The 27,671-nt window shown below is 57.6% G+C and overlaps 3 protein-coding genes and 1 long non-coding RNA gene across 12 annotated transcripts in view; 2 read left to right on the plus strand and 2 right to left on the minus strand.

Annotated features, from left to right (window-relative positions):
• SIN3A (SIN3 transcription regulator family member A) overlaps positions 1-1,706 on the plus strand; it is a 38,460-nt gene extending 36,754 nt beyond the window's left edge. The window contains exon 21 of the mRNA XM_062583425.1: positions 491-1,706. Coding sequence (XP_062439409.1) covers positions 491-721 — 231 coding nt within the window. The 3' untranslated portion in view covers positions 722-1,706. The remainder of the gene's footprint in view (positions 1-490) is intronic.
• Positions 1,479-4,688, minus strand: LOC134144489 (uncharacterized). Its single transcript, XR_009959395.1, has 2 exons — positions 4,532-4,688; positions 1,479-3,192 (listed from the first exon to the last, which is right to left on the minus strand). It is a non-coding gene; the product is annotated as an uncharacterized LOC134144489 (long non-coding RNA).
• Positions 3,806-19,770, plus strand: MAN2C1 (mannosidase alpha class 2C member 1). Of its 5 annotated transcripts, none has more exons than XM_062583426.1 (26): positions 3,806-3,923; positions 4,338-4,463; positions 5,140-5,263; positions 6,109-6,179; positions 6,647-6,824; positions 7,316-7,505; positions 7,998-8,104; positions 8,580-8,690; positions 9,279-9,371; positions 9,720-9,836; positions 10,676-10,771; positions 11,065-11,210; positions 12,458-12,581; positions 13,174-13,295; positions 14,161-14,246; positions 14,805-14,975; positions 15,237-15,319; positions 15,505-15,599; positions 15,743-15,847; positions 16,077-16,233; positions 16,631-16,774; positions 16,963-17,072; positions 17,686-17,765; positions 17,902-18,047; positions 18,666-18,769; positions 18,845-19,770. In XM_062583426.1, the coding sequence occupies exons 1-26, from the start codon at positions 3,823-3,825 to the stop codon at positions 18,960-18,962; spliced, it is 3,105 nt and encodes a 1,034-aa protein (XP_062439410.1). In that variant the 5' UTR covers positions 3,806-3,822; the 3' UTR covers positions 18,963-19,770. The 5 variants fall into 5 exon arrangements, with proteins under 5 accessions (XP_062439410.1, XP_062439411.1, XP_062439413.1 ...); XM_062583430.1 differs by having other exon boundaries at positions 3,848-3,923; positions 4,384-4,463; XM_062583427.1 differs by lacking the exon at positions 4,338-4,463.
• Positions 14,808-27,532, minus strand: NEIL1 (nei like DNA glycosylase 1). 5 transcript variants are annotated; one of them, XR_009959394.1, is made up of 9 exons: positions 25,800-26,867; positions 25,219-25,282; positions 23,379-23,478; positions 22,960-23,084; positions 22,342-22,369; positions 21,673-21,734; positions 21,078-21,282; positions 16,545-20,021; positions 14,808-15,836 (listed from the first exon to the last, which is right to left on the minus strand). XR_009959394.1 is itself a non-coding variant. In XM_062583434.1 (9 exons), exons 1-9 carry the CDS (start codon positions 27,464-27,466, stop codon positions 19,822-19,824), a joined length of 1,323 nt encoding a protein of 440 aa, XP_062439418.1. In that variant the 5' UTR covers positions 27,467-27,532; the 3' UTR covers positions 14,808-19,821. The 5 variants fall into 5 exon arrangements, 4 of the variants coding, with proteins under 4 accessions (XP_062439418.1, XP_062439415.1, XP_062439417.1 ...); XM_062583434.1 differs by adding an exon at positions 27,048-27,532 and having other exon boundaries at positions 14,808-20,021; positions 25,800-25,919; XM_062583431.1 differs by having other exon boundaries at positions 14,808-20,021.
• Between the last annotated feature and the right edge of the window lie 139 nt (positions 27,533-27,671).

Genomic DNA, 27,671 nt, shown 5'->3' on the forward strand with positions numbered 1-27,671 from the left:
ATATGTTCTGGGTCAAATGGAGAGCGTAAGATTATTGCAGGGGTAGTTCATGAAATCGAGCACTGAAGGAGGAGGTTGCAAAGCTCCTTTTCCAGTCTAGATTCAGCTCCGTGATGGCATGTCTGCTGCTCCTTTCTCTTCAATAGATCTGAAGCACCTACGTAGTGGGGTTCAATAAAAAAACAAAACCCACCACCACCACCAACAAAGCGCTGTGATTGAATTAGCAGCTGTTAGCACAAGCTGTTGGTATTTCTGAGCTTGCTTTGCCATTGTGGTTTCCTTAGAGCTAGGCTTCTTAGAGGGGAGACCTGGGGGAGCTTTCTCAGGACTTTTCCTCTGTTATTTAGCAAGGGCCAGCATCTGCATTACAATTTCCCTCCAGCCAATTACGTTGACTGGGAAACTAGTCTGCTTGCTGAGCTTTGAATTCTGTTGCGAGTCGGTGCTCAAAGCCGCCTTTTCTTAACACCTCTTCCTGTTTCTGTAGTCCCACGAAAGAGTGAGCAAGCGGCTGCACCAGCGGTTCCAGGCGTGGGTGGACAAATGGACCAAGGAGCACGTGACCCGCGAGATGGCAGCCGAGACGAGCAAGTGGCTAATGGGCGAAGGCTTGGAGGGCTTGGTGCCCTGCACCACCACCTGTGACACAGAGACCCTGCACTTTGTGAGCATTAACAAGTACCGCGTCAAATATGGCACAATATTCAAGACGCCGTAAACGCCCTGGGCGAGGGAAGACCCCGGGATATGTGTGTGTGCGTGTGTGTGTGTGTGCGCATCAAGGAAACGAGGAAGATGCCTTTCTCCCCTCACTGTGTATCTCCGTAACATGGCCACTTGACTAGTGGGTGGCTGGTACAACCTGTCACCAGCGGGATTCTCCGTAGGAATGCGGATCTCCGCCGACACGTGCTGGGACTTGTCGGCCTTTCGACTTCAGCATGTGCCGCGGAGGGAAGGACCCGTCTCCGAGCTGAGCCATCCCAGAGGAACACAACTAGCTCGTACACACCAGCAGTGTTGAGGCTTAATTCCCCGGAGGCCTGAGCATCGAGGGAAGAGGAACGGAGGCTCGCCGTGACCGGAGCAGAGCGGTGCGTTTCCAAGCCGCCCGCTTGGGTGCGCGTCACCAACCCCAGAGGTGCCCGTCACGACTGGCGTCTCCTCTGCTACCGTGCTGCGAGTTTGCTAGGAGCTGGCGCGGGGCCCCAGGCCCTCTCGCAGCCCGACGCCACCCCGCCGAGCTGACCTCGGTTCCGTGCTTCCCTCTCCTCCCTCCCATGCTGGACTCAACCAGTGCAGATTGGTCTGTCCTTTCTAGTGCCAGTGGAACTGTTTTTTGTACCTGCTTGTTTACTAGTCTCTCCTAGTGCCATGCACCAGCTTTTCACACACGTCCGTACACACACACACACCACAGAAAACAACACGATTTTAACATGTTCCCCTCCTTTTTTTGTAAATAAATGTACAAATTGTCAAATTTTTTTTGTTTTTTATTAAAGGAAGTATGCTTGATGTGCTAGCATAACTGTACTAGCTTCTTGTGTACCATAGTACCAGGTGGCTTGAGAATTAGTACCTACAGACAGACCTACGAAGGCATTTATTACACTTTTTACCAAAGGGAGTTATCATTGTAGTGCTTTTGTGTGGAAACTTTTCTCTCCTTTTTTTGTAAATAAAAATGTCTTTGTTCTTACTGGAGGAAGACACTCGCTCACCCACAGCCCTGTTCCTGGTCTGAAAGGCACCATGCAGCATGCAGTTTTTGGGGTGGGGAAGAGGGGGCACCATTTTATTATTGGCTTCACAATCTGAGAGGAAAAAGCAGAGGCAGTGTGCGTGTTTTTGTGGTTGGCACAACTGAGCTATAAGCAGTCTGTTAAGATATATAAATATATATTATATAATTTTTTAATTTTTTTTAATTTTTGTTTCCTGGTGGGTAATTTTTATCCACCTAGTCTTCCAGCTCCAAGGACCTTCGCTTTTGGGAAGTGTTGCTGAGCTACTTAGCTGGGGTTGATTGTGCTTATGTATTTTTCCCTCTCAGTATTGGAGAAAACATCTTAAGTACCAAACCAGTATTTGATAGAGCTGCTCTGTGTGTGTGTTTGTGTGTGGTGCGTGCGTGCGTGCAAGAGAAGGGCAGGGGGGTGGGTGGGGGGTGCATTTCACTAGTGAAATCCACATATGGGATATATATTTTTTTAAGTATAGAAGTTTAGCGCTGGCAGATATTTAAACACAGGGAAGATTCTGATTTTAAAAAGAAGTCAGCACGGACTTCGTAAGCCACGGCAGACACAACTGCACTGTCTCTCCTCCTCAAAGGAGGCAGCTTTCCTTGCACAAACCGATGCTGCCAGTCCTAAGCGCCCGGAACTGCTGCCGCGGTCCCCGGCGGGGAGCTGCGAGCTCAGCTGCGCCGCCGCTTCCCTCCGGCCCAGGGATTTCAAAGAGGGCAGGCTGTCTCCTCGTGGGGCTCGAGCTCCCCTCCTTCCCGCGGGCGCGGATACGGAGAGGCGTTGTGCCTGTGTGTGTGCGTGGAGGACGGAGGCGGGAGAGGCTTGGCGGAGGTCCGGGGGGTCCCGTCCCTCCAGACCTGGCGCGGCCCCGGCAGCGCGGGGGCGAAGCGCGCGGCCCGGAGGGCCGAGGTGCGGAAGGCAGATGTAGCCGTGCAGATGAACGGGAGCCTCCTGTGGAGAGAGGGAAGAGCCCGCCGGGGAATATTCAGTTTGCCAGCAATAAGTTAGCTGTCTCGTTCCTCCTCCTCTTGCTGTAAGCGGATAGGAAGGGGTTCTTGCGTATCCTCTTCCGCTGCGAAGGTTTTACGCGCTCTCCCCTGCTCCTCACCCTACCTCTCTCGCCGGTCTTGACCCCCTCCTCCCGTTTTTCCTCTGTGTGCTCGAGGTGATCTGGAAGCGGAAGTCTGGGTGATTGAGACTTTTTACCAGCTTGGAAGTAACAGCTGCTGCTGCTGCTTTGTGGGTGTCTTGTCCCGAGTCTGTGCCTGCATGTCCTCCGGGCGGAGGGGGTTAGCGTGGACGCCTGCTGTCTGCGGTGCCCAGGGAAAAAGCAACCGGTAAACCACGCGGAGCCCTCTCCCTTTCGCGGCAGGGTCTTCACAAGCGGCTTTCCTCCCTCCCCGTGTCTGACATCTGAGCTCCAAGCTCCGATCCCAGCCTGTACGATAGCAAAGATTTTTTTTTCTTTTTATTTGAACTTGCTTTTTGTATTCTGTAATGTGATCCTTGGCCCACTATCCATGTGATTTCTATACAAATGTTGTAAACTTGACTGTAGTGCAGTATTTCCATTAAAATATCAGGGCTAAGCATTGTGTACAGATTCTTCTTCCTTCCCCACCGCACACAGTGAAACCCGGGGGCGCCTCCGAGGCAGCGGGGCGCGGGGAGGAAGCGAGGCGGGCGCGGAGCCGCCTCGGCCGAGCCCGGCAGAGGACGCGGCCCCCGGCAGCGCAGCCCCGGGGCCGGCCCGGCGGCTGCCGCCTCCGCGCGGGTGCTGCCCCCGGCTTCCCGCCGAGGCACCAGCACGCTGTTCTCCGGCGGCTGGAGGCAGCGGTCAGCCGCGTTCGCCCCCCGTGCCGAGACCGCCGGGGGCGGCCACGGCCCCAGGCGGGGGCGTCCCCGCGGCTCCCCGCCAAGCAGGGCGGCTCCCGCCGCTGAGGTGACCGACACCGCCCCCCCGCGGTCGCCACGCGCGCCGCCGCCCACCGCGCATGCGCCGCCGCCGCGTCCCGCCTGCGCATGCGCCGCCGCCGCCGCGCAGCCCCCGCGCCGCGACGTCGCCGCCATGGCCGCCGCCGCCCTCCTGAAGCACCGGCGCACCGCCCTGGAGCGCGTCGAGAAGTTCCTCTCCGAGACCTACTTCACCGACTGCAACCTGCGGGGCAGGTGGGCGCCGCGGCGGCGGGGCGGGGACGGGGACGGGGACGGGGACGGGGTCCGTCGACCGCCGCCGCCCCGGGGTGGGCGGGCGTTGCTGGGAGACGCCCTGAGGGGCGGGGCCTTCTGAGGCGGGCGGGCGTTGCTAGGAGACGCCCGGAGGGGAGCGGCGCCGCCTGTGGCGGGCGGGCGTTGCTAGGAGACGCCCGGAGTGGGGCGGTGGTGTACCGGGGCGGGCGGGCGTTGCTAGGAGACGCTCGGAGCGGGGCGGTGCCTCCTGTGGCGGGCGGGCGTTGCTAGGAGACGCCCGGAGCGGGCGGTGCCGCGGCCTGGCGCTGCGGCCCGGAGGGGAACACCCTTGGGGAGCGGGTGGTCGGCGCTGCCGGCGGCTCCCCGCAGCGCTGCGCTCGCTGCCCGTTGCAGGCTCTTCGGGGAGCGCTGCCCAGTGGCGTCCATCTCCTGCTTCCAGACGCCACGGCGGGTGCCCTACGCCGAAGCTGTCGAGCAGGAGTTCAGGCCGGTGGAAGTTGGAGATGCCTTTGGGCCCACGTGAGTACCGGCTTCGGGTGGCCCTCGGTGCGCGGGGGCTGGAGTCCCCCCCACCCCCGCTGTGTTACCTGTGCGCGTGGCAGGAATCCCTTGATTCCAGGGACAGGAATCCCTTGCTGAGCTTCATGGGGTGGCAGAAGGTGACGTCTCTCTTCCCATAACAGAATAGGGCTCGGTGAGGGTTTGCGAAGAGACCAGTTCGTTGATCATTCCTGCTGAGGGCTCCTGTTAGTGGCGTTGTCATCATTATTCTGATGTTTAGTGCTGTGTGGGATCTACAAGCTTTGTCAGGGCTGAGGGTGCATTGGGGGTTTTCCCTAGCAGCGGTTGAAGACAGTTCATCTGCATCTCCTGGGTCTGAGAAGAGTTGGTTTGGGGCCAGTTCGTGGGCTGCCATCTGATAGCCTGTCTGGTCCCAGGCATAGTTCAAGTCTTGACACTCTGATTTTATTGTCTTCTGCATCACTGTATGGGATTCCCACCCTGCAGACTCTGCCGTGTCTGGGGGTGTAGATTAAAGCAGTCTATTTAGACACATAGCATCGTTACAACTGAATCACAATGAAACTGCGTGTGTAATGCCCACTATGCTTTTTTCACAGAGGCACCAATGACTGGGGTCTGGTCTCCTTCAGGTCTTGGCAGTGAGGTGACCTTGCTGCATGCTCTCTTCCAGGTGGGAGACCTGCTGGTTTAAGGTGGAGCTGAGCATCCCTCAGGCATGGGCAGGACAGGAAGTGCACTTCATCTGGGAGAGCGATGGCGAAGGCATGGTGTGGCGAGATGCCCAGCCTGTCCAGGTAAGGAGACATGGACGAGGTGTGTGCCAGTTGTGCCAGGCACTCTGCTACCTGCAGAGCCGTTTCTATAGCACTACATCTTTCTTACCGTTCTCTAGTGGGGCAGTGGAAACTCCTCTCCATTTGTTATGCACTCTTCAGAGTAATACCTGTATGTGTTGGGGGGAAGTAGTGAAATAAGTAAATTTAACAGGAGAGAACCAAGAACGGTCGGAGGTCAGTGTGATCAGGAAGAAAAACATAAGAAGAATATTTACTTGTAAGGTTGTTAGCCTCAAGAAGTAGTCTCTGAGACAATAGAAGAACCATCTTTGAATACATGAAAAGCTGTTGTGTAGAGATGGGCAGTGCTTGTGAAGAGGCTGGTAGGCAGCATGGGAGGGAGGGCTGCCTTAGTGGTTTGTGTGCTGTATTGGTGATAGGCAGGGCAGGGTGCAGGCCCTCTAAAGGTATCTATCTTGCAGGGCCCATAGGCAAGCACTGGGCCCAAGACGTAAATCTCCACCACTGTCAAGAACAGTGGGACAGACTACTGTTGGGACTAGGACAGGTCAAATCAAGTCCTGCTTTGGGGCGGTAGAACATCACAGGTTACCCTTCGCAGTTCCTTCCTGCTTTCTTTCTGTGGTGGTATCCCCAGACCTGGAATGTCCTCAGGGTTTATGTTAGTGCTAGGTAGTAGCAGTTTCTGTGCCGGTTGTTGTTGGGGAAGCTTTGTCCAAAGGCATGTGGGATCAGACCCCTTCTATCCAGGAAGGCTTTGTGGTATCTTATCCTGCCCGTCCAGCAGCTGTCAAGTGCAGCTGTGAAGCTTTGTGTTTAAATGTGCTATCTTCCCCACTTAGGGTTTGACTAAGGAAGGCGAGAAGACCAGCTACATCCTGACGAGCAGCCTGAAGGAGATGGAGCCCCACAGGTGATTGGTCATCTGGCCAGAGCCCCAGAGATCCCCTGTCAGGGGTGAGCTTGGAGTCATTTGAAGCCAAGAGGCTGGGGTGAGATATCCATGCCTGCTCAGAGCTGTGTGGAGCCAGTGCGACCTTCTGACCATCCAGCTCTGGCAAATGCAATCAACTGGGCCGTGACCAAGTTTTTAGTGGAGTAACCTTCTCTCTCTAAGGTGGTGCCCCACAGTGAAGTCAGTGTCTTTTGTCACCTAGAGAGACAAACTTACCTGCTGTTGGGGTGTTAGTTTGATACTGTGCCTTTGGGGTGTCCATTCTGAGCTGGCAGGGCGTGTTAGGGTGCTCTGGGAAGGATCCAGTGTTCAATGGATCTGTCAGAAGTTCAGGTCTGGCTGATCATGGTGTGGGGAGAGGAATGGACTTTTGCAGCCAACTGCTTGTGATCTGCTCCTTGATGGTTTCCTTTTGATCTTGACAGCCTGACACTGTATGTGGAGCTGGCCTGCAATGGTCTCTTTGGGGCCGGTAAGGGCAGCATGATTGCTCCTCCAGACCCTGACAGGAGGTTCACCTTGAGCAAGGCTGAGCTGGCCATCTTCAACAGGGATGTCTACGAACTGCTGGTGGATCTGGAGATACTGCTGGACATGGCCCAGGTCTGTGCACTCATTTTTTTCCCCTTCTCTCAGCGTTTACCCCTTCTACAACACCTTCATTTCATCTCTCTCTCTCACTCTTCCAAGAGCTATTGGCCCCACCAGGAGGCCCCGACAGGAGGAACAGACATTTGGTAGTGCTGCTTTAGCAGAATTGACATTTGTCTAGAGTGGGAGAAAACTGAGCAGAGAGAAGCTGTGAGAGGTTGTTTCATCCACTTCTTGCTCTAAGGCAGGATCTGTTTGACCAGAGCCATCTGTGATGGGTGTTTGTCTAACTTGTCCTTAAAAGACAAATGTGCAAAGACAGTAGGTTGTGTCTGTGAGGCAGGGGGCATGGTGCTTGCCTGGCACCAGTAACAGAGGCAGATGCTGGAAGGAGGTAGCAGGTTCTCCATAGGGCAGATGGATCCTGTATTAGTACAGAGAGCTGCTTTGAGCTGAGGGATGTGCTGAGCTCAGGGTCAAACTATTCTCACTTCTCACCCCAGCTCCTCGGGGAGGAAAACCAGAGGAGTTTTCAGGCGCTGTACGCTGCCAACCAGATGGTCAACTTGTGTGACGTTGCAGACCCGTCCACCTTCCCTGCTGCCCGTCGCTTGGCTGCGGCGATCTTCAGCCAGAAGAACGGCGAGAGCCAGCATACCATCCATGCCATGGGTCACTGCCACATTGACTCTGGTGAGAGCAGCATGCCGCTCCCACTCTGCTGATCAGGAGGCTGGTGTATGCTGCCCAAGGGAGAGCAGCCACTCTTGGGCTCCAGGCCAGGGCACTGAGCTCGAAAGGAAGGGAGAGGAACTGCTGTGCTGCCATGCAGAGGGTGCACCAAGGCAGCCGAACGTGCGCCTGACCCCTTTGGAGCCCTGATGGGGCTAGTGATGAGGGATGGGTTACAGCCTACTCTCCCCCAGCTATTGGATCTCAGCCCTCGTTTTCCAGTCCCAGGAGAGGGTTTTGGTCTCAGTGGCAGCAGGACAAGCAAGAGCTGAGAGTCCTGGACTGTAGTGTTATCAGGCACTTCAGTCAAAGGATAGCACTTTGCTCTAGCATTTCTCTGGCTGATCCTTGAAAGGCAGCGCAACTCCATTCCCAGAGGAGTCTGGCTGTACCTCACCCAGGTAGCGTGTGGCAAGTAATAGCCATGGCAGGGCCACGTGTCTCTCCCTACAGCCTGGCTGTGGCCATATGAGGAGACCATCCGGAAGTGCGCTCGGAGCTGGGTCTCAGTTGTCCGTCTGATGGAGTGCAATCCGGAGCTCACCTTTGTTTGCTCCCAGGTGAGTGACCTCCCTCCTGCCAAGGGTGAATCGGGGATGGGGTCCCTGTACTGACAGCTTGGGGTAGTCAGGTTCACAAGCAAGATTTGACTTGCAGGACTGCTGGCTTTGGGGCTGTTGGGTGAGCCAGACCTCTGCCCAGGGGACACAACAAAGAGCCTGGAAGCCGAAACTGTTCACCCTTTGCCCGAGAGGGTCAACAGCGCTCCAAGGAGTTCTCTGAGGGATGAGGGTTGTCTTGAGCCTCTCAGCTGGGCAGCTCTAAGATTCAGGAAGGTTGTGTTTGCTCTGAACAGACATGGTGACTTCTTGCCAAGCTCTCTGAGTTCTCCCTCTCCTTATAGCTTGTTGCTTCTTCAGCGTGACTCAGAATGAGAAGGGGAAGACAAGAAGCACTCTGTGTGGTTGCAGAGAGCAGGGACTTCTGTATGGAGTGGCGAGGTGGGAGCTGAGACTGACTTCTGTGCTCTGGCAGGCGCAGCAGTTCGAGTGGGTGCGATGCTGGTACCCTGGGCTCTACACGCAAATTCAGGACTATGTCGCAAAGGGACAGTTCATTCCTGTCGGAGGCACCTGGGTAGAAATGGTGAGAATCATGGTGACCCAGGCTCAGCACACCTTTCCTGAGCCATCTCTGTCTGAACAAGTTCTGAAACGAGTACCGGTCAGAGCAGAGGCTTCTCTGTGCCTGTCTGTTTGGTGGTGCTCTCGGGAGCCAGAAAGCTGCACTATCTGCAGTGTCCAGCCTAGCAGAAATACCTACTCCCTTTCCTCCCCAAATCATCTCATTGCCTGAGAAAGGACCTTTGGTCTAGACCAACTGAGCTGTGCTCCTCCTGTTGCCAGGAGTCTTCCTCAGCATGTCAGAGCTGCACATGACTGCACTGTGAGCTGGAAACTGGTTTAGAAACTCACTGGGCAGGCAGAGAGAGAGTTGTCACAGATCCTCACACCACTCAGAATACCTCAAGGCTGCTGTTCAGACTCTGCTTTGCCTTGTCTTGGGTTGGGTCTCCCTTGTGCGGTGCTGAGCTCTATCTTGTCAGATGCTTCCTGTGTTCTGCCAGGGTGGGATGATAGGGAACGGGTACTTGCAGGACCTCCCCTTCCTCTGTGCCTGATTTGACATGCATGTTGGAGAAAAGGACACTGACTCTCTGAGCTTTTCCCCTAGGATGGGAACCTGCCCAGCGGGGAGTCCATGGTGCGGCAGTTCCTCCAAGGTCAGCGATTCTTCCAGCAGCAGTTTGGCCGGATCTGCTCCGAGGTACCTGCTCCTTTTCACGATGCCTCCCTTGCATGTGCTCTGCCTCTATCCCTCCCTGTGGGTGAGGGTTTCTCTGTGGTTTACTTTCCAACTAAAGCCCCGATGAGTGAATACACCATCCCCCATGTAGAGCTTGGATCATGCCACTTAGCACAGGCCTAGGCCTTGATTGTATTGCTTGTTGGTCCCTGACAGGTCTCTAGAGTCGCTCTTTTGTCTAGCACCTCCAGGTCCCCTTTGCGGCAGGGTCTTAGAGCCTGAACGCCAGGTGACCCCGCATCATGCTTAGGCTGCGGTGTATGGCCACATTGAGACTCCTGTGTGTTTCTCTCCCTCTGTTGCTCCCAGTTCTGGCTGCCGGACACATTTGGGTACTCAGCCCAGCTGCCCCAGCTGATGCGTGGCTGTGGAATCAGGCGATTCCTCACCCAGAAGCTCTGCTGGAACCTGGTGAACACCTTCCCGGTGAGTTGTGCTTCCCCTCTTCCCCGGGGATGGACATGTGGTTGCTGGAGTCTATCTGCAAGATCAGACCAGTTTGTTCCACAGGTTGAGCCAGTCCTTTAGCTCAACCAGTGCAGATTCTCCTTCCAGAAGCTCAAAGCCATGGGCAGCTTATGGCGGTGGCAATATCCTGTCAGGCTATAGGGGGAGGAAAGGCAGGGTTAGAGATTCCTGCTAGGCCCCTGGCCTACAAACACTTGCTGCCTCTGTTTTTCTTGTGCTCCCCACAACTGCCCCCAGAAAGGAAATTGTGATCTGTGTGCAGGGCTGGCAGACAGCAAATCCAGTCTCTCCTCTGCTATCCCTTACCTTGGTAGCACTCCCCATCCTTGTGCAACCTTGGATGGTGCAAAGAGGAGCAGTGGTCAGCCTGTGGGACTCATGCATCCATGATAGCCTCTCCTTGCACTGATTGATCCCCCTGTGGAGGGGAAGCAGAGACCCAGGGATTTGTATCCTCAAGGGCACTGAGGTGCCTGACCCTTGTGCTTCCCTGGGGACATGGGTGCTGGGCTTTGTGTTTTTGGCAGGGCTTGCAAGGCAGTGTGGGCTTTCAGTGAACAAGTTCTGCACTGATGTGGTTGAAATGGGCCCTCTATGCACACACCTGTGTGTGGGAAATGAGTTTGGGAGCTTTGAAACCAAGGACAAAGGGTGAGTTGACCACTGTAGGTAGAGGTGTCACCAGATATTTCCTTTTGGGAGCTCTCGGGAATAATGGCTTGTACTTCAGCTGTTTGGCACTGTGTGATAGAGGGAGGCTGTACTAGACACTGTGCTTTCCTTTGACTCCCCTCCAGCATCACACCTTCTTCTGGGAAGGCATTGATGGCTCCCGAGTCCTGGCCCATTTCCCCCCAGGTGACTCCTACGGGATGCACGGGCGAGTGGAGGAGGTGAGTGAGGTTGCCAAACCTGCACACAAAGTGTGGTGCCAGCCCCTTGGAGCCAGATCTGAGGCTCCTAGGAGAGGGTGCTGCCTGAGAAAGGAGTAGGAGAGCCAGCAGCATTGCTGGCAGCTGATTGCCTTCCTCTGGGATGTGTTTGTGCCTGATTCCTGCCACATGTGGTGGGAAAATGGGGCAGGACTGGGCTTTGCACCCCAAAGAGTGACCTGGTGGTGTTGTGTGTGTCTGTGGAAGCTGGGGCTGGGTGCCTGAGGAACACATCTGCTCAAAACCCCCTCTAGATGTTGAAAACGGTGAAGAACAACAAGGATAAAGGACGTGTGAACCACAGCGCTGTCCTCTTCGGCTTTGGAGACGGAGGAGGGGGCCCTACGCAGAAGATGCTCGACAGGATGAAGAGAATGAGTGACACGGATGGGCTGCCAAGGTGAGAAGACAGCTCCTTTTCTCCTTCCTTGTGCCAGCACAGAGCACTTGTTTTGAGCTGGGCCTGGCCTTCAGCAGTACTGAAGGAAAGAGTGTGCAAAGGAGGGCAGGGAGCAAGCAAGGTGAACGGAGCGCTAAGAAGGATTACCAGGGAGATAAGGTCTCTCTGACTGACTGCTTGTGAGCCATCAGCAGAGCCATGGGGTGAGCGGTCGGCGTGGCAGCGGTACCAGCAGTCAGTCCCTGCCTAGGGTACGGCCCTTTCCCCATGGCAGGCACTGAGAGCAGGTGGGAGTAAGAGAGAGGCAGTAGGAGGCTATGGGGACTGCAACGTGCCTTTCCTTTGGGAAAGGGGAAAGGCAGGATGCTGATGAGGTAATAGGGCGTGAAACCATGGTTCTAAGTTGGGAGTGATACAAAGATGAGAAATAGTAGAGGGATACCTCCTTTCACTCGTGTAGCTTTGAAGGCAGCTGTTTGGAGCAGGAGGTTGGCCTGGACACTTCCAGAGGCCCTTCCAACCTAAACTATTTGAATTCTGTGCTCATGGGGTCTGGCACAGAGTTGGTACCATGGGAGCCTCCAAAGGCTCCTGTTGCTTCTAACAAAGCAACTATGTCCAGGAGCTCTGGATTAGGCAAATGTCTGTAGGGCCTGATTTGGGGAAAACTGCTCTGGCCATGAGGCAAAACATGGACTAGCTGCTGCCGCCCCTCGGCTGGCATATTGCATGCCAGTCCTCTGGCCTCGCTTCTCTCCTGCCTGCAGTTTGTAATTAGGGGATTTCTGAGATGAAAGTTGCATCTAGACATTTGTATTTAATCACCAGCACTGGACATATGCTCCATGGGTTTGTCTTTGGGGTCTAAGTCTGCTTTGGGCATGTGATATCCTGGACAGGGACTTACTCTGCTTTAAAATGCTCTTTGTGGAAAAGGACATCTTTGTGCTTGTTTGAGGTAAGCCCTTTGGGCCTTGCCATCTCATCAGATGTCCCCGGCTTCTTGTATTGTGACGGACACTGATTTCACTACCACCACTTTGCTTTCTGCACACTGTGGTGGTCTGCATCTCTGGCTTCTTCAGCCAAGTCTTCCCGCACACCCCTTTGAGCTCTGCAGGGTGGGTGCAATTTGGGGTTTCTGAGGCCTCAGTTCTGAGGCTGTTACCTTTCTGTTGGGGAACCCCTGTTAGCTGTGTTGAGGGCTTCTCTGCCAGCTCATCACTGCCTGTGTGTCTCTTCCACAGGGTGCAGATCTCCACTCCTGACCGACTCTTCTCTGCCCTGGAGAAGGAGTCATCGCAGCTGTGCACCTGGGTGGGAGAGCTCTTCCTGGAACTGCACAACGGCACATACACCACCCAGGCCCAGGTGAGCCTGTGCGCTTGGGCAGGGGGACCACAGTCTGTCTCCCCCTCTGCTGTGGAGGGTGGCCGTTTGCAGTTCTCTTTGCTACTGCTTGGGTGGCTTCAAGGTTCAGTCAACACTCATTAGGTCTTGACAGTGGGAGCTGCTGTGTAGCCAGGAGCTCCAGAAGGCAGATCCATTCTTAATCTTTAATAAGACTTTCTTCAAGGGGCAAGAAGAAAGCTAGGAGCAGCATAGACCCCTTGGTCTATAGCTGCCGCATCCTTCGCTTTGGTAGAGACCTGATAGCTGCAGAGATGGGGTGAAGAGACAGGGAAAAAAAAAGAGGACAGTAGGAACAGAGACAGGAGGAGTTGGACCTGGGGTTTAATCCAGTCCTGTACTGGAGTTGCAGGGCTGAAAGCCAGTCTTGGTTATGAGACAAAAAAAACCCTAAAAATAAAAAAATCCACCTCACTGATAATTTGAAACTCATGACACCTATTACCAACCAACCTTCTTGTACTGGAGCTGTGTTTTTGCTGCTGGGGTGAGTGATCTATTTTCAACTACCAGATTCCTAAGCACCTTTCTTCTCTCCATGCTTTGGCTCCAGATAAAAAAGGGGAATCGGGAGTGCGAGCGCATACTCCATGATGTTGAAGTTCTCAGCACTTTGGCTCTGGCACGGGGAGGCAAGTTTCAGTATCCTGCCAGCAAGCTGCAGCGGCTCTGGAGGTGAGGACGTAAGGGAGTGCTTCCAGCACTGGGGAGGATATGGTGAGAGCCATGCACAGGGATTATAAAAGTATATGACCATGTGACAGCTGGGGACTTCACGGGGGCACAGGCACAGGTGAGCTGGCTGTTGCATTTCTGCTTCTGATCCCCTACAGCTGTTTGAACCTGGTTAGAAATGCCTGCTCCTCCGCACACTGAAGCTAGCCTGGACCAGTCGGACAGAACCAGGGCAGGCAGTTACCTGGCTGCTCGATAAAGTGATGGTGGGAGATGGGCTCTTATTTCTCAGCTCTGTTCAGCTGGAGCCAGAAGGGTGTCTGACTGCAGCCTGTGTTCATTTAAGTCTGTCTAGATGTGCGTGGAAGAGGGAGCATAGGTAGGATTTAGAGAACTTTACAGCACCAGTACTGCACTGCTGCATGTACATGACCTCTTCTGCAAACTGATCAAGAGTCCTGGAAAGTATTTCATGGCTTTGCTTGATTCTCCCATTGGAAGACAGCTCCAAACTCCTAACTCCTCTGATGGCTGGAAACTTAGTCTGCAACCCAAGCGTCCCAGTTTTGACTTGTCTGAACTTGTGCTACAACATATTTAGTAGCCCTAAGCAGAGGAAAAAAGTAGCTCTTTCTTACTCCCCGTGTTTGTGGCTTACAAGATGGCAATTAGCAGGCCCTAACGTAAAGGGATTGAAAGAGCACTATGGAAAAAAAAAATCCTTTTCTCTCATTTATTTGCGAACAGGATATAGGAAACAGTTAAGTTTTTGTTCATCTTTCAAATAGGGGTTGGTAAGCTAGAATAAAAAATCTGCTGTTCTCCACTGCTTCCTCATGTGGCTTTTGGTCTGTCTTTGTTTTAGGTTGTTGCTCCTCAATCAGTTCCATGATGTGTTGCCAGGCAGCTGCATCCAGCTTGTGGTTGAGGATGCCCTCCAATACTATGCAGGTGGGCACAGAGTTTGGCCAGGAGGGGGCTTAGCCATCTGAGGATAACGCTCCCTGTCATTTGGGGGGGGGGGGGGGTGCAGAGGTTTCTTCCCTGCAGCTGGAGTGCCAGGCACTATGGGTTGCCTGTCTGCAGGACTGCATGTGCAGGCATGTATCAGCAGTAGTGTTAACTGAACAAAAAAATTAGCAGGGGAGTTGATAGATTAAATAATATCCTGTATTATTTACATCTCTGCTTTCTGTTTTACATGGCAAGATGGTTCTTTGCAAAGGCAGGAGCTGCCCACAGGCAGTTACAATGGCTCACTTCTTAATTTAGCTTAACAATTTTCAGTTGACCTGCAGTAGCTCATTGTAATCTTATAATTGTGAATTTTATTAACCTTGTTATTACTATTGCTAATATTAATTACTATCTACTAAGTTTAGCTTGGAAATAGCTAAAGTGTGTGCATACTGCCAGAAACTATCTCAGACATGTGAAAAAGCCTGGCCAGGTCCAAACCAGGCCCCCTTTTTTTTTTCTCCCCCCCCCAACCCCATCCCCCCACCCCAGAGATCCGCAGGGCTGGTGCCCAGCTCCAGGAGGAGGCTGTACAGTCCTTATGTGGGGAACTGCTGCAGCCCAAGTCAGAGACCACTGAGTGCACCCTTGTGTTGAACACTTTGGCCTGGGACCGGACTGAAGTTGTCTCCAAGACTGGGCCAGCTGGAGCAGAGACTTTAGGTATGCCTAATTTGGGGTTACCTCTGCATTAGAAGATAGAGACAGATATGTTCTGCCTCTCCCTGCTGTGAAGAGGATTCACTGCTTTGGCAAATTGCTCCTTGGGGCCTGATCGTGCTGACTTTGTCCCTGAATTATGGCTACAGAAGTGGAGGATGTGAAGGGAGGTGATAAGTCTGACTTGAGAGCAGGAGGGCAGCCTAGTGTGAGATAGGGATGTATCTGGGGAAGATGGTGGAACAGGTCCTCTTTCCTTTCCAGCTCTGATGACAGCCCCCAGCATGGGCTATGCTATAGCCAGGGAGCCCTTGCTGCCCCCTCAGCCTGTGTTGGTGATGAAACAGGTAAGCACAAGTGCAGTTTCATTGGGTTGATGCGCCCCACATCAGATGCTTTGCTGGGGGGGGGGGTGCCTGGGGAAGCTGGCACACAGCAAGCCAGTGTACTTGCTTTGCAAAAGGGGCATTTCAGAGAGAGTCCAGCTCCTGCAGGTTTGGATCTGTGAAATCATTCGGCCCTCTCCGCTCAGGAGGATGGCTCCATTACCATGGAGAACGGAGTGATTGCAGTCTGCCTGGACACGATGGGACGCCTGACCTCGCTTCGACTGGCACGCTCTGAGAGGTATGTCTCTCGCCCCGTTTCTGGAACTGAGGCTCCCCAAAGGTACTGGGGCTGAACCAGAACTTTCTCCACTCTACTTCTGCCCTTCTCTCCTCAACTCAGTTCTTGTTATGCTGCTGTTCCTGTGTTCCACTTTACTCCAGAGAATCAGTTCCAGATGGATGCTGTGCCAACCAGTTTGCTCTCTTTGATGACATTCCTCTGTACTGGGATGCGTGGGATGTGATGGATTATCACCTGGAAACCAGGTAGAGAGTAGTGCATGCAGTGCTCAGATCTTATCTTTGAGGTTTTGTTTCCCTCTCTGTCAAGCCCAACTGTAACAAAACGTTACAGCCGCTCCTGCATGTCACAGGAGGCTCTGTGCAGTCACTCTGGGGCAGTGAATGCCTGCTGTCTATGGGGCTGGACTGGGATTTGGGAACCCTAGAGCTACCAGGCTTGTAGTCCAGCTCTGCCTTTACCCTCTTTCTCTAGAAAACCGGTCACAACTCTGCTAAAGCCTCTGGAAATCACTCACGCTGGAGGGCTGCGGGGAAGTGCAAGCTTCTCTCTGCGGATTGGGGAAAGGAGTACCTTAACCCAGGAGATCATCCTGGACACCATGTGCCCATACATCCGATTCCTGACCCAGGTTTGGCTTGTCACTGTGTGATACAGACCTCTGTGCTGCGCAGGAGGAGCCCTGGGGAACCAAACCTTGCTTGTGAATGACATCTCCCTCCTGATTCCTCCCTTGGAGCCCACTGCCTGTCTTCCCCCACATCAGGGAAAGGCAGCCCAAGGATGGGGGCCCTGCAGCTAGGATAATGATCCAGGAAATGTGCCAGGCTCCTTGGCTAGCAGAGGAGCAGCTGTACCCTCCTGGCCCTGAGATAGAAGAGCAGAGGAGAGACCCATTAGTGCAGCTAGCTGGGCTTGGACTTGAGTGCTCTTGTGTTGTACCTGGTCCAGCCTGAGTGGGAGCTGACAGGAGTGCAGCTTCTGCTTGTCAGCCCTCTGCGATGATGCTGTTCTGCTCCCGCTTTTAGGTTGACTGGAAGGAGGCTCACAAGTTCCTGAAGGTGGAGTTCCCTGTGCGGGTCCGGAGCACAAACGCCACCTACGAGATCCAGTTTGGGCACCTGCAGCGGCCGACTCACTGGAACACATCGTGGGACTGGGCCCGATTCGAGGTGAGAGGGAAGGTGGTCTGGGCCCCGGGCCAGGCTCGTTCTCCTGTCTGGAGCACTTGGGGACACAGCAGCAGCTCTTTTCCCTCCAATGACGGGACAGCCAATCTCTGTACATGGAGCTGCATTTGTTCCCAGGCGGATGCCTGATGTCCTCGGGTTGCAAGTACTTCCTTTGGTACCTCCTGCAGGTGTGGGCTCACAAGTGGCTGGATCTCTCCGAGCACGGCTTCGGGGTGGCATTGCTGAACGACAGCAAATACGGTGCATCAGCCCACAGGAACATCCTCAGCCTCTCGCTGTGAGTACATTTGGGGCGAGGGTGGAGCTGCAGCTGTTGCTTTGGCCTCTAAAGTGTCTCTTTGAAGTCAAAGTAGTGCCTGATGCTAAATGATCATAGTTAATAAGGGAATAAATATTCTAGTATTAGTCAAGCTGGCTGGTTGTCTCCTAAGAACTTCTGGCTAACTTAAGTGATTAAGATAAGTCTCACCCATGAGTTATGCTTAGATCATTCAAGAAAGGAGAGATCAGATGAATATTTGAACCATATAAATTCCTCTGTTGCTGGGAAATACACACCCCAGGAGGGAAGACACAAGGAGATGGCAGGAATGGCAATGTTATGAATTCATGCAAAGCTAAGAGAAACATCACGTACTTCAGTTTTGAGTCCATCAGCTACAAGTTTCATAGGAGATCACCCTTCAGAGGTCATTTTTAACATCTGGGATACCTGGTCCAGGGTCTGTTCCTGCTGCCAGAACCCAGAGACACATTGGTGTCGAAGGCAGGGCCCAGTCTCAGAGCAGAGGGAGACAGCTGACTTGTCACAGTGCTTGTCTGATACCAGATGGGTGATGGAGGGGTAATGGCAAGTTCAGAGGCTGCAGCTCACTCACCTCTCATCTTAGGCTGAGAGCACCCAAGTCTCCTGATGCCACAGCAGATATTGCACACCACCAGTTCACCTATGCTGTGATGCCTCACCAGGGTGAGTGTTGGGCTAAGCTGGACCCTGGCAGGAAACACAAGGTGGAGGACACCCCGGCGACCCTCGGGGTGAGCACAGGGTGCAGCATCTCTGGATACGCTGGGATAGAGGTTGGCTAATTGTTCTCATATTGCAGGTTCCTTCCAGGATGCTGGTGTGATTCAATGCGCCTACAACTTGAATTTCCCTCTCCACACGGTCCCAGGCAGCTCTGCCCAGTGCTCAGCCTGGAGCGCCTTTTCTGTGAGCTCACCTGCAGTTGTACTGGAGACTGTCAAGCAGGTGAGTGCCCAGGGCAGAAAGGGGGAGGCTGAGGTGGGGATCTTTGGCCAGTCCAGTGAAAGACAGCAGTGTGGCAAGCCCTGTAAGTAGCAGCAGAAAAGCTCCAACACAGTGAAAACCAGATTCCACATCAAGTCTTCTTCTGGCACTTAGGGTTAACTGTTGTCTCTTTCACACACTGTAGCAAAAAGACTGCTGCTGCAGGTGCTTGGTGCTCAAAGTTAAGCTGTTGCCTCTTCTACCCATCTTCTAGCCCATGTAACCCAGGCAGGCGTGGGCTGCTCTCCCCTGCACTGGGTGGCCACCGAGCTGGGCTGAGCGGAGGTAGCGATCCTTCATGGAATCGGGTTTGCGTGTCGTCTCCTGTTGCGTGAGGACAAGAGGGGGCTAGCGTGCCTCTGCCGCCTGGGCAGGCGCTCACGGCTGATCAGTGCGGCATCTGTCGCTGTATGCGGCGCTGCAGCCCCCGTTGCCCCAGTCGCATAGCACTGCTCACCAGGCAGCTCAGGAACGTGTGTGCAGCTCAGCCACAGGCGCGTGGGTCTGGCTAGACCCAGAGATGTAGGGTAGGATGCTCCTGTCCTTTTGCGCAAACTTCCTTCTGCTCCATCCCTGAAGGCTGAGGACAGACTCGAAGCTGTGGTGGTCCGACTGTACGAGGCGCACGGCAGCACTGTCGAGACCTGGCTGCAGACCTCCCTCCCGGTTAAAGAGGCGATGCTGTAAGTCTGCGTTGGAGGGACGGGCAGGCAGGGGAGAGGCATCGCTTTAGCTTCACAAGCTGCTTCCTTCCCTAGCTGCGACCTCCTGGAACGGCCGGACGTGAGGAGCTGCCTCCCCCTGGAGCAGCAGGGCCTGAGGCTTTCCTTCACGCCATTCCAAGTGCTCTCTGTCCTCTTGGTCTTGAGGCTGTGACGGTGGCCACCCTCACTGGTGACGCTGCAACCTGGGCTAACACTGAGCGCTCAGACCACAGCCTGGGGCTTCCCTGCCACCGCTCGCAGTTAACCTGCTGGAGGTGCCACCTTTCCTCTCAGTCCTGAGCCCAGCCACCAGTGCCCTCTTGCTGTGGAGCAGGGAGGAACAGTAAGAATGAGGCGTTTCCACTTACCCCAGTCCAGTAACGACGCTGCCCCAAGAGACATGCAGAGGGAGCGGGGGTGGTTCCAGAGGAGGGCAAACTCCCCCTTGCTCCTCCCTGTTAGTGGCCATCAGAGTGCAACAGTTGACAGCAGCTAACAGCCACGTTCTTTGGGAACGAGCAGTAAGGTTGCTGCCTGCTTGAGCAGGAAAGCGCCGTAGGGCTCCTGCGCTGCGCGCTTGGCCTGTTGGCGCAGGGGCAGCCAGCTCTAACTGGCACTTGGAGCACAGCAGCTTTCCCCAGTGCCGCCTGTGCAGGTACCAGCAGCGCCTTAGGCGGGTGCGCTGCAGCCACGAGGGCCACAGGACCAGCCTGGATCCACCCCTGCCACTGCGCAGCAGCCATCCTGAGCACAGACCAGCCCCATCAGGCCCCGGCTCCACCAGCTGTGCTCCCCCCCGCTCTCTGCTTGTGGTCAGCAGCGTTATGTATGTGCTGTGGGCTCCACACCACGCAGCAACAAGCTGCAAAAGGCTCACAAATAGCAAAGTACACTAGAGTCGTTTGCCTTCTGCCTCCCCCGAATTTCCTCCCTCTGGCCTTTCAGAGGAGGCATAAATAAACAAGAGAATTATACAAACAGGATCGAGCCTGTTCTCTTACCTTAGTTCCAGATGCCTGCACTGACCCACCTTATCCCAGGGGCTCCACTGCAGCTGCTGTTTGCTTAGTGTCGACTGCATCAGGCTCCCACTCCGAGGGTGGGGGGTGGAGGGCAGGCTGCTCTGGCCCCTCAGGGGAGATGCAGAGCACTGGGAGGGGTGTGCGCGCGTGTTGGCCGGGGCGGGGGGGGGGTGGGTACCCTTGGCACAAACATGCACACAGGGCCATTCCTGCACAAAATACTTTATTAGTCATCTAAAACACACTTGTGGCCTTCTCAGTGACTGCAGCGATTAGGCAGCAATGGGAGACAGGGAGGCAGCAATGCACTTTGGCAGAGGGAGGGGACAGAGTCCAGCGCAGCGTGCTGCCGCTGTCCCTCACCCTCCCCCATACACACACCCACGCCCTGGGGACAGCAGCAGGAATACGGCTAAATGACCACTGGCCCTGACCCTGGCTCCAAGCTGCTCCTTCCCGCGCTGGCAGGACACGGCAGCACTGAGCAGCAATAAAAACAGATACAGCAAAGAGCTGCCCCCCCCCCCCCAACCCGAATACTAACCCAGCTTGCTCTGCCCAGGCGCCTGGCCCTGTCCTTCCTTAACCCCCTCCCAGGAGCTAAAAATCTCCCTCTGAACGCCCAGATCTGGGCAGGGACATGACCCACCCCCAAACCTGTGAGGGTGCAACATTCGGTACCAGGCCAGTCTGCTCTGTCCCTGTCCTTACACTGCCTGGGCTAAAAGAAGAGGCTGGTCCTACCAAGGAATTGAGCTAAAAAGACTCCCCCCCACACACCATGCTGTCAGGCTGGCTCCAGCCAAAGACAGTCAAAGTTTTCCAAAAAAGTTTAAAAAGAGAAAGGAAGACATGCAGAGCCCCACCCGCCCTTGGTGTGGGCAGCTGCGCGGGCAGTGGGACTGCAGCGAGAGAGGGCTCAAAGCGTCACCGGGCAGCCCAGGGCGGCTCGTCCGCCCCGCCGCGGCAGCAGAGGCGGCAGCGCCACGCGCGTGCCCAGAAGCCAAAGCAAGAAGGGCAGCGCGCGGCAGCCCCGGTCACACCGCAGGGGCTGCGCCTGAGGGACGAGAAGGGACACGAGTGAGTGAGGAGACCGCACGCGCCAGGGTGCCTGGCTCTGCCTTGTGACCCCTCCTCTGCCCCCCCAGCACCTCTCCTGCCCCTTGCCCTCCCCTCAGGCAGCCAGGACACAAAGATGCGCTCCCGCAGCCTCCCCCGCCGGCACACCTGAGCTGGCCTGAGATCCACGCGGAAACAAGCCTCACCTGAGCCCCTCCGTGCAGACGCCCGGCTTCTTTTCACTTTCACTGGCGCCTCAGGGTCAGACGAAGCTGGAGCAGCAGCCGCTTTCTTCCTCCTGCGGCCACGTCCCTGCCCTGCCTCATCAGCTACCACCTTCTCCTCCTCCTCGGTTGGCTTTGGGGGGGCCCCAGCTCCCCTGGGCCGTCGTTTCGAGGCACGTGTGGTGACCTGGGACAAAGTCAGAGATGGAGCTTAGCTGCAGCATCATGTATGAGTGAGGCCAGGACCTACCCTTGGGAAAGGAGGGTTGAGTTTCAGGCTACGATGGATTTAAGGACCCTACGCAGAGAGGCACAGTCCCAGCTGGTGCCCCAGAGCGGCAGGGACAACCTCTCGCAGCCCTGCTAGTTCCTCCTTGCTGCTGGAGGACAGAGACTGGGTTCTGCCGGCAGCCGGAAAGGAAGGAGCATGGAGATTCGTGCATCACTTGCGCTACAGGCTCACAGGAAGCTCTGGGGAAGAAGCCCCCAGCAAACACAGGAACAGTCTGAGCAGGGCGCAGGGAACAGGAGGGGCCCTAGGCCCAGGAGCGGGCCCACCAGCCGCAGCGCTCCGTACCTCGGGGGACACGGCCTCGGGATCCGCCTTCAGCGCGGCGCGCTTCTTGCGGGTCTTCGCTCCTGTGTGAGGGGACGTGACCAGGTCAGACGGGGGCCGGGGCACACGGGGCAGCCCTGCTCTCACGCCTGCCCCGCGCCAGCTCGCCGAGCACCAGCACCTCAGGGAACACGGACTGTACGGAGGTGACCTCTCAGGGACACCACCCCGGGCGACGTGCAAACTCGGCCGAGGTGGCCGAGGCAGGGAATCCTGCGCTCCTGCGCAGGGAGGGCTCGAGGGGCTCCTCTCCCTTCCCAGCAGCTTCACCCCGAGGCGCAGCGACTGCCGTGCTCTCTTGCGCTCACAGCCTGACCCGGAGCACAGTCCTGCTCCGGGCCTGGCAGGCGCAGAAGGGAACACAGCCGCACGCCTCGAAAACCACCCAGCAAGAGCAAAAGCTCTGCCCAGGGCAGGCAGCTGTCCGGGGCTCGGCTGGCTCCGCTCCCCAGGGCCACCCGGCTGTCACAGGGCTGCCAGCGCCCCACACAGAGAAGGGCTGGGACCCTGCTCCCCCGGCCGTGAGCTGCTCTGCTCCCCGCTCTGCCTCCACGGCGAGCACAGGGCTTCTCCCTTCCCAGCCCTCCCAGAGCAAGAGCTGCCTCCACAGGGAGGGGACAGGACACTCACCTTTTGGAACCATGGGACCGGGCTCTCCCTGCAAGGAAGGTGACAGGGCATTGACTGGACCACAATCAAGATGCAGGACACAGCGCCACCGCCATGAGAGCTTCCTTGCAGATACTCTCAGCAGCACTGCCGGGACCCATCTGTCCCGCTCCTCCACCCCGCAGCCAGGCTGGCATTAGGCAAACAGCCACTTTGCCTCGGATCCTGGAGGAGTCGGGCTTGCTCTGCATCCCTCCACATCAAGGGGGGACCCTCCCCTTAACCCAGGATTGTTCTGCAAGGCACCATCACCCTGGGGACGGGGCTCACAAAGGAGGAACAGGGCTGCCAGACCACCCTGCAACAGCAGAGCCCCCAGCTCCTGCAGCCAGCCCCTCTGCCCCAGAGGGCACACCATCTCTCGGGGAAGTCAACTGCTGTATGGTGGGTCCCTGTCACCTACCCCTATACATTCAGTGGTCACTCCAGACTGTTGGAGGGAGATGACTCCAGGGATGGGGTCACAGCATGAGGCCTGGTGACCTCAGGAAGCCATGTGAGAAGCAGAGAATAGGCTCATGCTCCTTAGGAGGAGTGGTGATAGCAACCCAGCCCCAGACAGCAACCCTGGGCTCATACCTGGAACCAGATGGTCCTGCCATTGCTGTCACGCAGAGAGCACATGCCAGGTACAGCGTAACACTGCAGCCAGTTCTTGAAAGCTGTGGAGTCATCTGAGTGCTCTGGGTCATAGCCCTTTCCTCCTAGAAAAGGAGAGATGTGAGAGGACAGAAATAATTAGAGCTACAGAGGAAGCAGGAGCCAGCCTGACAGAGCTCTCCAGCCAGACCCCAGGCCAGGGGAGGTGCGGGGCCCCGGCGCAGTAAGCAAGCACCACCATGGGCTTCTCCCGCAGCAGAGCTCCAGAGATCTGTCTTCTGCTATGAGCACAGTGTTGGGGCCCGCACACTCCAGGCCTTCTGCTTCAGGGAACACAGGAGAGGCTGATGCGATGCCCAGTTGTCCCTGCTCCCCGGCCCCCTGTCCTGCAGCCTCACCCATTTTAACAACCTCCATGGGCACCGTGTGGCACAGCTCCAGGAGATCCGGGTTGTCCCGCTTCAGCTTCAGCTTCTTGCTCAGTGTCAGAGAAGGATCCTGCAAGGGAGGATGAGAGAAGGAAAGTCACCTGCCCACTATGCTGGCCTCATCTGGGTCTCTCCTCCTGAATCCCAGCCAAATACCCCATCACACTCTGCCCTCCTGTGGATAAGCTGCCAAATCCTCCACCTGCTGCCCTGCTGCAGCACATGCCAGCCCTGATCTCACCCCACCTGTGCCACACTGGGCCAGCCCCAGAACTGGCATGAGCAGAGTAACCGTGGGATGCCAGCCTTCACGAGAAGGTTGTAGGCTGCAAACTGAGTACTTGCACGTTCCCTACAGCTACAAAAAAAGGAAAGGGAGAAACATGCAGGAATTCTGGCAGTTTACAAAAGCAGTCCTCAGGTCATGTGGGTTTTCTCAGGCTCCTTAAAAATAGCCACTCCTTTTTCCCCCAGGGCCCCAGAATCAGAGTAGCCTGGCAGCAACTCAGCCATGAGCTCTAGTGCAGCCTTCCCCAGAGGTTTTAAGCATGCAAGGTGTTGTTTTCCTCATCTCTTCCTCTTTACCCTTTACCCCTCGGCCCCAAATATACCCCGAGACTTCCTGAAGGCAGAACACGTGCACAGGCACAGCTGAGCGCAGACGCGGCAGCGAGGCGCGTCCAGGGAGTTGTCACAGCTCACCAGCCCAGCCACGTGCAAACGAGCTCTGTAAGCGCGATGCTACAGCAGAACTGCTGCACGCGTCTGCCGCCTCGCTGGAGGGGCAGACACGTTCAGACACAGGTGTTAACAGCAAACGACAGCAAGAAGCTTGACAAGAAAGAGCCCAAGCAGCAAGTGTTATGCGGGCAAAGAGAAAAATCTTGCTGCCAGGCTGGAAAACCAGACTGCGGCTGCTGGACAGCAACCACAGCGAGGCTGTGAACCCCGTGTCCACATGGTTCTTGGAGCAGTAAGCACCTCCTGACAGCAGCACAGGGAGAGGCAATGGGCTGCGTGACCTCTCCTAGGTCCCGTGACAGTGTTCTACCCCATCAGAGCGAGGAACCAAACACGAACTGAAACTGGCCTGAACCCTGGACTGGAACAAGTCTCTGAAGCAGAGCCAGAGCTTGGCACCTAGCGAAGCCCAGAGACAGAGCAGGGCAGCCAGACTGAGATCTGGAAGCAAAATGAACCACTTCTATCATTGCTGAGCCCAAACCTGAACTAACAACATTTCTCAGCTCAGTCCTGCCCCCTGCACTGTGAAGCCGAGAGAGGCTCCTGGGGCCTGGGACAGCTGGCGAGAAGTCCTGCAGGGCTACAAGCAAACAAGTCCCCAAAATTACATTTTCTCTGGAAATCTGCCCCTTCCTGGCCCAAGGCAAACAAACTAGTACAGAGGCTGGAGCCACTGCCTGGCTCAAGATGAGCTGGAGAGCACTGCCAGCACTTGTCCCTGCACAAAGTTCCCCATGGGAAGAGGGCTGAACCAGACAGAGAGCTCCAGGGGCTGCAAATCTCCCATCCACTCTCTTAAGAAAAGTCATCATGAGAAGTTAGCTTGGCCCTTAAATCACAGCTCTGGAAGAGTTTTCCCTACAGAAACTTAGGGTGAGAAATCCCACAGAAGCAGCAGTTGCACTGGAAGCTGGAAGGGAAAGGGCAAGGCCTGCACTCACACAGATGCCGAGGCAGGGCAGCGCTCCAGGCTGCAGAACAGGCACCCCGCTCTTGCCATCCTGCACGAAGAGCTGGAGCGATGCTGCGCACAAGAAAGCACCCGCATGTTTCCCCCTTTCCTCACCTGCTCCCGGTGCTTCAGGGCCTCCAGCACAGTCCGAGCCTTTTCAAAAGGGGGGATCTTCAGCCTAGGAGAGCCCATCTGTTATACACAAGCCCCATCTCTCTTTTCCGAGGCAGCCACCAAGGTCTGGCAAATGCTTGGACCAAACGTGGCCTCTGAGGAGCGCGGTCACTGAGGAACGCAAGACTAAAGAGACCTCAAGGCTTTTCAAGTGATACTGGGACTTAACCCGGCATGAGGGAAGATCTGCTGGCCCCGGGGTTGATGCAGCAACTGCCCGTAGCGAGCAGATTCTCTGGACTCGCAGAGAGGCTCAGCGGGGCAGGCAAAGGCACTTGCCTTTTGCCTTGGAAGATAAGCTGCTGGATCCAGCGGGGCCGCAGCACAGAGAAACGCTGGCACACGCGTCGTGTGGCCCGGCTGGCTGCAGGAGGGCCGGGAAGCGACCTCAGGCAGAGCTGGGGGCCCCAAGGGCACCGAAGGTCTGGGGTGGGGCGCAGGGAAGGGGAGCAGCAGTGTGAGCACCGGTGGCCACCCACGCCCAGGGCCTCAAACAGGCTCCTCTCCGGGGCCCGGCGCACCTGTAGAGGATCTCGGCGCGGAGGTAGTTGCCGATTCCGTTGAAGTATTTCTGGTTTAGGAGGGCCTCGCAGATGGGCCGGTCGAAGGCCTTGTCGGCCAGGTTCCGCAGCACGTTCTCCCTGCAAGAGAGCGAGAGCGGGTGGCGCGGGGCTGCGCGGGTGGCGCAGGGTGGCGTGGGGCTGTGCGGGGCGGCGTGGGGCTGCGCGGGGCTGCACAGGTGGCGTGGGGCGGCAGCAGGGGTCTGTGGGGCTGCGCGGGGTGGCAGCGTGGGGCTGCGTGGGGCGGTGGCATGGGGCTGTGGGGCTGCGCGGGTGGCACGGGGCTGCGCGGGGCTGCGCGGGGCGGCGGCAGGGGGCTGTGGGGCTGCGCGGGTGGCACGGGGCTGCGCGGGGCTGCGTGGGGCGGCAGCAGGGGTCTGTGGGGCTGCGCGGGGTGGCAGCGTGGGGCTGCGTGGGGCGGTGGCATGGGGCTGTGGGGCTGCGCGGGTGGCACGGGGCTGCGCGGGGCGGCGGCAGGGGGCTGTGGGGCTGCGCGGGTGGCACAGGGCTGCATGGGGCTGCGCGGGGCTGCGTGGGGTGGCAGCAGGGGGCTGTGGGGCTGCGCGGGTGGCACAGGGCTGCGCAGGGCGGCGTGGGGCGGCGGCGTGGGGCGGCGGCATGGGGCTGTGGGGCTGCGCGGGTGGCACGGGGCTGCGTGGGGCTGCGTGGGGCGGCGGCAGGGGGCTGCGGGGCTGCGCGGGTGGCACGGGGCTGCGCGGGGCGGCGGCAGGGGGCTGTGGGGCTGCGCGGGTGGCACGGGGCTGCGCGGGGCGGCGTGGGGTGGTGGCAGGGGGCTGTGGGGCTGCGCGGGTGGCACGGGGCTGCGCGGGGCTGCGTGGGGCTGCGCGGGGTGGCGGCAGGGGGCTGTGGGGCTGCGCGGGTGGCACGGGGCTGCGTGGGGCTGCGCGGGGTGGCGGCAGGGGGCTGTGGGGCTGCGCGGGTGGCACGGGGCTGCGCGGGGCTGCGCGGGGCGGCGGCAGGGGGCTGTGGGGCTGCGCGGGTGGCACGGGGCTGCGTGGGGCGGCGGCAGGGGGCTGTGGGGCTGCGCGGGTGGCACGGGGCTGCGCGGGGCGGCGTGGGGTGGTGGCAGGGGGCTGTGGGGCTGCGCGGGTGGCACGGGGCTGCGCGGGGCTGCGCGGGGCTGCGCGGGGCGGCGGCAGGGGGCTGCGGGGCTGCGCGGGTGGCGCGGGGCGGCGCGGCGGGGCTCACCTGAAGGCCGGGTACTCGCCGAGCACGCAGGGCCCGCGGCCGCGCTGCCAGGCGCCGCCGAGCCGCCAGCGCCCGAAGCGCCGCGCGTCCACGAAGCAGAGGGCGCGCGGCGGGCGCTCGCGCGTCAGGAAGCGGAGGTGCGCGTGGCGCGGGGCGGCCGCCGCCGCGCACAGCCGCAGCGAGCCCGACATGCCGAAGCGCAGCACCAGCGCCCGCGGCGGCCCGGCGCCCAGCGGCGCCAGCGTCAGCCGCACCTCCTTGCCGCGCGCCGCCGCCGAGATGCGGTAGGCCGCGCTGCGGAAGGGCACGGCCGGGCTCTTGCTCACCGCCGAGCGCTCCACGCCGCCCGCGAACACCAGCCCCGCGCACACGGCGTTCACGTAGCGCCCGGCCAGGTGCAGCTCCGGGCCCTCGGGCATGGCCGCCGCCGCCGCCCGGCCTCCCCGCCGGGCTCCCCGCTGCCTGGCGACACGCCCCGTCACCGCCCCGCCCGCCTCCCATTGGCCGCGCCACGCGCAGCCGCGCCGCAGCGCACGCTGGGAGTTGTAGTTCCGCCCCCCCCCCCGATCCCGCCGTGCGCACACCCGCCCCCCTCGGCGCCCCGGTCCCACGGCTCCAGGACGC

Source organism: Rhea pennata, chromosome 10 (genome assembly GCF_028389875.1).
Source record: "Rhea pennata isolate bPtePen1 chromosome 10, bPtePen1.pri, whole genome shotgun sequence".
In the NCBI taxonomy this organism is placed as follows: domain Eukaryota; kingdom Metazoa; phylum Chordata; class Aves; order Rheiformes; family Rheidae; genus Rhea; species Rhea pennata.

Excerpts from the sequence above, each read along its gene's own strand:
- MAN2C1 (XM_062583426.1), top strand. The coding sequence starts at position 3,823 with ATGGCCGCCGCCGCCCTCCTGAAGCACCGGCGCACCGCCCTGGAGCGC. Across the intron at positions 9,837-10,675 it reads ACCTGGTGAACACCTTCCCG|CATCACACCTTCTTCTGGGA; the intron begins GTGAGTTGTGCT and ends ACTCCCCTCCAG. Across the intron at positions 17,073-17,685 it reads AACATCCTCAGCCTCTCGCT|GCTGAGAGCACCCAAGTCTC; the intron begins GTGAGTACATTT and ends CTCTCATCTTAG.
- NEIL1 (XM_062583431.1), bottom strand. The coding sequence starts at position 26,458 with ATGCCGCCGCCCCACGCCGCCGCCCCACGCCGCCCTGCGCAGCCCTGT. Across the intron at positions 21,283-21,672 it reads CCGAGGCCGTGTCCCCCGAG|GTCACCACACGTGCCTCGAA; the intron begins GTACGGAGCGCT and ends ACTTTGTCCCAG. Across the intron at positions 20,022-21,077 it reads GTCTGCACGGAGGGGCTCAG|GAATGGCCCTGTGTGCATGT; the intron begins GTGAGGCTTGTT and ends TATTTTGTGCAG.